Raw genomic sequence first — 8,715 nt, 5'->3', positions numbered from 1 at the left:
TTCCAAGCACAATGCCGAAAAATGTAACTCCATACACTTAAAAGAACATGTAAAACATAAACTGTATGTTAATTTCGTATCTTGAAATCCTAAAATACATCTAAACAGACAGAACAATGTAACACTGAGTCATACAACTTCATGCAAAAACCTTTATCCTTAAATTCCTAAAATCCATTTAAAGCATCCCTTTATAACACTAGTGGGCAGGTTAGGACCAATTTTTCAGCAGACATACCATCACTATGTAATTCTTAAGCACAATGCTTTTGATGTAGATTTTTCATAGATTGTGCTGTCAAGGCATGCCTTTCGTATGGTTATTGACTGTGTGCCGATGTTATCCGGATTTTCGAATACAAAAATCAAGGTAGTCCAGAAATTACACTCTGTTTGATAAACCTTTGTGTCACTTAGCGTCACTATCTACCTGTAGAAACCTGGAAACATTACCTGTACTTGCGGCATGCAATGACGACAGTGTACCGAGAAAGACGGCTATAGTTTTGTATATCCCCAACATTTGTTTGAATTCCTGCTTAACATACATCCAACAGACTCGGGTGGCAAGTGTAATGGCGAGCTGTTGTCATATGTGGTAAATATATTGAGGCCAGGTTGTGACGTCAAGGGAACCTTATCAAACTGCTTGTATGCTTAGTGTTAATGGGCGTTTCAGCGATACACACACATTTTGAACACGGGAACGCTGTTCTATGGAAGATTTGTGCATGTAATCATCAAAAAGTGTACTTCAGTATAGCTAATGGCTAGTAAGTAGCTCCTAATAGCGATTATTCTATTATCCTCGAGTCATCTGTTTTCGTTCATCATCTGTTTTCGGTCGGCCGTTTGCGTGTTCATTTCTCGCGGTTATTAGCGAGATTTTACGTCACCAAACAGGTTATTTTTAGCAGGATGTCGACTGCTTCAGCTCTGACTAACAAAATGCTTCGTGTGAAATTTAGTAAGGTACATGATTGCAAACACACGTAAATGTTACGTTTTAGAACCGAGTTTACTAATGCATAAATTTTCATGTAATCAAAATGCTATATCTAAAATATCGTCAGATCCACCTTTTCAGTTATAGCGTCGTCTGCTTGTTTATAGTATGACGTATTATTATCCCATGACATATTACGTGGCGTTGCCGTCGTAAAAAAATATATGGAAACTGGATAGGATCATCTCTTATTACGATTTTCCAAAATATTCATTTAATTTTCGAAACTGCAATTAATATATTTCTGTGTCATGGGCCCAGTGTACTCATCCTGCATGCTGTCATTGGGTCCACCTCAAGCTGTGCACCTCCGTATGTGTAGTGAGATCTTCTGATGAGTTTTGGTGCCCTTGTCAGCGCGAACCGGAGGAGTGAAACATGCCTGGACATGTGATGTAACTAGCGAAGTCTTATCATGATTAACTTTGACATGAAATTATTACGACCATAGTTTCTAATAATTATTATTGGAACTATTACAAATATTCTTTTTGGACTGGATGTTTATTAACTTTATATTATAAAAATATCAGCATAGCACGAATACTGCTATTTGATTCGTGTTTTACGGAGAACCAATGAAGTGAACGAAAACAGATGACGTCACTTCCGCATTCAGGATCTTTGCGTAGCGAACTACGAGGCCTGCTATGCGGGTGAAACACGAGGTTAATCCGTCAGATATTTGAATATCATAAATAAATAACAAACAAACGAGGCAGGATTGTTTATTATCGATTTATTTATGCACTTAATGTTACGTTGGTCGACAATCCTTACATGACCGAAAACCGAATACACAAGGATAATCCAAAGTGACATTTAGTTCAGTGAACCTTATTGATAATTGTTTGTTCGCATTGCTTGTTGAATATTGCCAAGGGTATTGCTTACCCTTACATTACTGTACGTGGAGGATATTTGAATTTTCTTCTCAAGTAACATCATGTTTATGATCAAACAGTGATGGGAGCACGAACCTGAAAATATTGTGTATCTACCACTCACTACGCATTTATTGCCCATCCATCTTATCCTGTCATTTATGCACATTACTCTGTTTCAAGTGTAATCACGGCATGCATGTAAATGCCGGAGCGGTTGGCTAGCCCAGTGGTTACAGCGTTCAATTCCCCACATGGGTAAAATGTGTGAAGCCCATATGATATTGTTGGAATATTGCAAACAGTGGCGTAAAGCCATACTGAGAACTGCACGCTGAATGTATGTTCTTCTTAAGTGTAAAGAAACAAGACGTGGCCCTAATATCCTGAACGACCAGGACACAATGTCAGAAATGAAAGCAAAAGGTACTAGGTGTAAACAATATATTAATTGCTACCCTTCCTCACACACACAATTGAAATTTAGGGGTAAGGCCATTTAGACAAGCACCTTGTGTTATAACTATTAGATGGTGAATACACAAACACTTGCTTATTTTAGAAGCGTTCATTTGACTCTGCTTCTGATGATTATGAACTTTTTGTTTCTTTATTACGACTGACTTACTGAGTTTGGTTTTACGAGGCTTTTAGCAATATTCCAGCAACATCACGGCGGGGAACACCAGAAATGGGCTTCACACATTGTGCCCATGTGGGGATTCGAACCCGGGTCTTCGGCGTGAAGAGCCAACGCTTTAACCATTAGGCTACCCCAACGCCCCTTCTTTATTACGAATACGCACCAAATTGTTCATGTATCGATGTTGAATCAAGTTTTAAACGCTTTTCAGAAGCTTACCTGTATGTTGAATGGTGGATCTACAAGAGTTTGAAATCTTGTTTATGGGACTCCTGGTTGTGAGTGCAAAAACACAACCGCGATTGTGACATTTCCGCCTGGATATATCCCTCATTGTGAGTGGGATATCGTGGGTGGTAATTTCGACAAGGCGAGCACTCATTTTGCAACAACTTGAATACCATGCTGAGTCACTCCTAAACTATGCAGAATAAAGACTTCAACAACGAAATACCCATGAACGTATGTATGATGCGATGATACTAAACAACTTTGTGACACTGAAAATCGGAATCCACAGAATAACGTTACATCACATGGTTGTGATAACGTGGACTTGATATCTGTGTACACAGTAAATTGAAGAAATACCACTGGCAGTGTGAATGATTAATATGCATATCTGTTTCTAACGGGTTGCCAGTTTTCGACTAACGGTTACATGAACACCCAAACCTGTTCTCGTTCTTACAACGTATATGACGCCTTTGTGAATCAAGCCTGCTTTTTAACACATCGTGGTCTGGAATTGTACTCAAACATTGACTACTTAGACCTAACCAGTGAAGGTCCGGGTTAGAATATTGATCTTCAGTAACACATGTGTGCGTGTGTGCGTGCGTACGTGTGTGTGATATTTTATTGTGAGACTTCCTAAATATTATAGTACACAAACATCTTTGACTACATGGAGCAAACCTTTTCCAGTTTCACCATGATAATTGCATTTCAGAAGTTCGTTGTTCATACATTCCATGTTCCACACAAACTATTCCAACCAGCGCTTTTGACACACTTTAGCCTTAAGTATAAATTTACGTGCATGTGTAAAGGTACACACACTCTGGTTACTAGTTGGATAAATGTTATTAAAAGTCCATATCTTTAAAGCCTTTTGAATTCTGTGGGATAAAAGGGCTCTGACATTCAATTTGAAAACCAGTTGATGGTTATATAAGAACGAGTAACCGTGGTTTGGAAACACAGAGAAACCAACTCTCGTAAGGATTCGCAGTGAGCATTCAGCTTACCCAGATATAACTTGAAAATGTAGCTTGCTGTGTATACATGTTCTTTCAGGTGTTCCTTATTCGTTGCCATGAGTATATGATCAAACGCTGCTGCTTCTGTCTGTACCGATTCAATTGAAAACTCGGTTATCAAATAAAAGAATCAAAAAGAATTATTCCTTTTATGACGTAGTGATAAACTGTTACACTCCAAAGAGAGTGGATTTTGGCAACAGTATAATCCTTGTTCGTTTGTAAGTTTCTGAACAGGTAGTTAGAAATACATCTCCTTGGCAACCGAGTGTCAGCATCTTAAACATGCACAATTATCTGTACTTGCAGCATACGACGGGGTAGTTTATGTTCATCACTGAGTTATTAAGCCGACAAGACTATTACTTCATTTTACTTAATGTCAAATCCTTTAATTACATCGGTTAATGAATATTGTCTTGCTTACGATTTTACGTAACTGTACTGAGGATTCTTCATTTTCTATCCGCAATTCGTTGTGCAGAGTTACGCCCCTTGTAGTGCTTGTATATGTATACGAACAAAAGAAACGAAAATGTGTTCTTCAGTGATCGTTTTATTCATATGTTGCACCTACATTTAATACTATTAAAAGACAGAAAAGTGCATATGACAAACAGAAAAATACTCTGCTGTAGGTGTCCAATGTTCATGAATTATTTCCAATCTGGTTTGAGTACAAAAGCACAATAAACGTCATATTAATACATTCAGATCTATGTTACCTGAGGGATTTGTTACATGTACAACATAGACAAGCAGACATGATCCCTGAATGGTTATATTATGCATTTCTGGACAGCTTTTAAATACATAAAGATATAAAACAACTATATAAAGTATATTCATATAACTGAATTCGAAAACAAACATCTAATTTTATTTATCATGACAAAAAAATGAAAAAATGAGAGATAAATAAAACAGATCAATACATATCACAGCATGCCGTATAATGTCACCTATTATCTTTTTGAAGACGCTTCATAAAAAAATCAAAGGTATCCTGTGGCAAAGTACACATTTATTTACTACGGAATAATGGGCTGATGTCACAGACTCTGACCCCTTCCCGTATGATCTGAGGCATTGTTGGTAGCATCGTTCTTGCTATAATCATACTTTTTTATGGGCAACAGAATACCTTAATAACCTACACATGGTATAAACCAAACTGAACTGAACGTATATTCACTCAGACCGCACATGGTATAAAGCAAACACAAGTGTATAGGTCTATTCAGTGAGGTTAACTACGCCAGAGCCATTCGCTAAAGCACCTCTGCCCATCAGTCATTTGAGTGGAGGTCTATTGTGCTATTTCAAATGGCCTAATGACCTAACTATCCTGTTGTAGTCATGACAGTGAGTGAGTGAGATAAAATTTAAAGTCACTTTGGCAATATTTCAGCCATATCGTGACTAAAACAACATATATATTAACAATAATTAAAGATAGAGTATAAAATCCTGTCATCAAAGGACAGTAAATCAACTAGAATATCACAGATATAAATGTAAAACTAGCAATTAAATCTAAAACATTTTAACTTTAGAGAACAACACAATATAAAAATAGGCTATAAATCACCAGCAACTGAAGGTAGTTCACCATACTATGGACCATGGGGACTTACAGTACCTTTGCTACAGTCACGATAGAATGGTGATATCATGCATTTGATAATCGATGATGGATGTACACATGGACCTTCAATATTTGTTTGGCAGTGCTTCCGCATTGACGTTCCCACAAGAAGGTACGGCAGAACCCTGAGCTGCCAGTGTGTAGGTAGGAGGTCCAGTGTAGGTTGTGGCGGGCATTGCGTTGGTGATCTGAGCTTGGCCAAAGTGGTTGATCACAGGTACCTGGCCTACAGTATATTGCACTGGGATGTTGGTGGTAGTGGTGCGTTGGCCGTGTTTGTAGATGCATATGCCGATTACACTTATTATGAGTAGCAAAAGAAACGCGCCGCCGATCGAACCTCCAACAATGGCTCCAACATCAGAATCCCAATCTATAAAATATGAGGATGCACAAATATTAGATGTACCTGATAATTCGTACATGTACCAAGTCATCTAAGTCCTGCAAAAGTTTGATTTTACGTGCATATCTTCTGAAGCACCATGGTATAAGTTTTTCTTTGGTTTTGTTTGGTTTCACGATGTTGATAAACGACTAGAATAATATTTATTTGAGGAGTTTCTCGCCGTTAAATATGGAGTTCCTGTATATTGTGATACCCACTCTGATGAATACAACAAATCGTGGATGTTTAGGTAAACAGGGGCTTCAGTATTGGCCTTTATTGTAAAAGGTTACACCTCTCTAGTGGGTTATTGCTGAAATGATCACATTGCAGATCCAACTTACATGTACACACAAACATAAACTGTATATTGCGTACCCTTATCACAGACTTTCTTAACTATTTATTCGTCTTTAACCACATGTACTAACACTGTTGCCAACATTAAAATATATAAGTATAAGTTCGACGGAAACAATATCGACTGATGATATGATTTTTGTACTTATTTTTTAAAAGTGTAGCCTGAAATTGATGACACGTATATCACATATATGGTACCAAAGTAACTGCAACTCTCCATAATTTGAACATGCAAAAGTAATATAACAACTATTTGTATACAATAGTTTTTAATCTTCCTTCTTAACACATCAGTAGTCAGGAAACTACTTTTTCTGTTGGCTATCTGATAAATATTTCGTTATATACTTCTTGCAGTCTGTCTCTCAGGTCTATACAATTAGCAGGCAGTGAAGTACCCCCGATGACAATTAAGATAAGAGGACATATTACAAAAGTAATACGAATTTCAAATTCTTTCGAATCCAAATTTAATTAATTTCTGCGAATTCCAGAGTTTGTTTCTGCCTGTTTTAATATTTCTTTCTTTGACTTTATTCTATTGCAAATTTCATTCCTTATCTTTATAATTCTAACCGGTAAAGTTCCGGGTTAGAATTGACCTACAGTAACCAATGCTTGTCGTAAGAGGCGACTAACGGGATCGGGTGGTCAGGCTTGCTGACTTGGTTGACACATGTCATCGGTTCCCAACTGCGCAGATCGATGCTCATGCTGTTGGTCACTGGATTGTCTGGTCCAGACTCGATTATTTACAGACCTCCGCCATATGGCTGGAATATTTTTTAATTCTGCGTAAACTTAACTCATTCACTCAGCTTATACTTTTAAAGTAGTAATTGCCATCCCCGACAATTTGTCATGTGCTGTCTGTCACCGAAAATCCTGTACTACTGGATTATCAAATTTAATCAAATAACATATGTCAGGGTAGAGATTGCGATCGGAGTCTCTTCCAGTAGAGACTCTGATTATATAGAATAACCTATACAATCGCAATCTCTACCAGTAGAAGCTCAAAACTGATCCTACTAGTAGAGATTGCAATCTAAGTGAATATTTAGAAAAACAAAATTTATTTTCGTATATTATAGAATGACATCTTCCACTGAAAAGTGCACACTGTTTGTCCAACTTGATGTTTACAAACAAAATGAAAATAAAACATTGTTACTTTGTTTTCATTTATGATTGTTATTGTAAATAAATGTAACTCTAACCCCAATATATATCTGGCCGGTCATTTCCCCACCTTCCTGTTCAATGGCAGCTAAAGGTAAATATAGAAAAAACTAAGGTATTCGGCTACGTATGGGTTAATCAAGATGTAGGTTGTATTAACAGTTTTATTTCAAGTTTTAACGAAAGATATATTGCTATTGATATTTTAACCAGTGTTTCTTTGAAAGTATATCAAGTTATTCCAAACTTCTGTAACCTGTATATAAATCTGTTGAAAGTGAAATTAAATGTGAGGATTATGTGAAAAGGTCGCCCGGATAAGAACGTGAACATGGCACAAGTCGAGGAAGGGGGCGACTTTGGCCAGACAGCCCCATGCTGTGGACCTAACTGCCGCAACAACATACAAACAAGAAACATATGTGGAATCTTCGCAAGTATGTCACTTATTCCCTCGTCCAACTCACACAACGCAGCCATCATATTTACACACCCGGTTCATTTATTGTCATTCATTATGACCTGTCCTAAAGTCCTTTCAGCTCGATGTGGTTACAAATTGTATGATCAACTTGTCCGACACTTACCTGGTGAATGATAATGGTATTCGACGGTATACTCTATCATGAACCCACGATCATATAGATGGATTATTGCTGAATGCGGCGTAAAATTAAACTCACCTACTCACTCTATAATTTTAAAGTAGAAATGCGTCCAACCCCACTCGACCGCCATATCTTTACATTCTGATTCATTTCTTGTAAATGTCTGTCTCAAAGTTCTTTCAAATCGATAACAAGGAACATGGGGTTATAAATTGTATTTCCGACTAGTCCGACACTTACCACGTGAATGATAAGTATATACGTTGGTATACTGTATCCTGAACCCACGATCAACATCAGATGAATCCGACTCGAATTTGAGGAATATAACAGGACCAGAACTGCGTTTGATAGGTTCACTCTTTCCACACCAGCGACCAAGTGAAGGGGCATTCGAGTCCGGCCCTTTAAAACAACAAGTCATATATTTTCTGCAAACCAATACCGACACATGTTCTATATGTCTACTAGAATCCGGTAGTTATACTGGAGCCAGAAAGACCATTACCTCAGGACTGGACAATAGCGGTACAGAAACCTTATACTATCATATTGGCTAAGATTGATGAGACAACCAATTTCACGGTATTCAAGGTGTAGTTATGAAATGCTTAACACATTTGATGATACTGGAGATACTAATTGGGTTTCCTTCGTTAGAACTATTCTCTTTAGTCATGGCTTTGAAAGTGTGGCTCGCTCAAAATGTAAGCAATGTTTCATCGATGTAT

General features: G+C 37.5%; 1 protein-coding gene across 1 annotated transcript; it reads right to left on the bottom strand.

Annotated features, from left to right (window-relative positions):
* Positions 1–5,486: 5,486 nt before the first annotated feature.
* LOC124258809 lies at positions 5,487–8,389 on the bottom strand (the record flags this gene model as incomplete). Its single annotated transcript, XM_046692901.1, has 2 exons — positions 5,487–5,816; positions 8,225–8,389. Coding segments are annotated over 2 exons (473 nt in total), but the record flags the coding sequence as incomplete, so codon positions are not given.
* Positions 8,390–8,715: the final 326 nt, after the last annotated feature.

The sequence above is a fragment of the Haliotis rubra genome, unplaced genomic scaffold, assembly GCF_003918875.1.
Source record: "Haliotis rubra isolate DU_JTF1 unplaced genomic scaffold, ASM391887v1 Scf70, whole genome shotgun sequence".
NCBI classification, from domain to species: domain Eukaryota; kingdom Metazoa; phylum Mollusca; class Gastropoda; order Lepetellida; family Haliotidae; genus Haliotis; species Haliotis rubra.
Note: the sequence above shows the minus strand (reverse complement) of the source record. Positions and strands in the feature narration are given on the sequence as shown.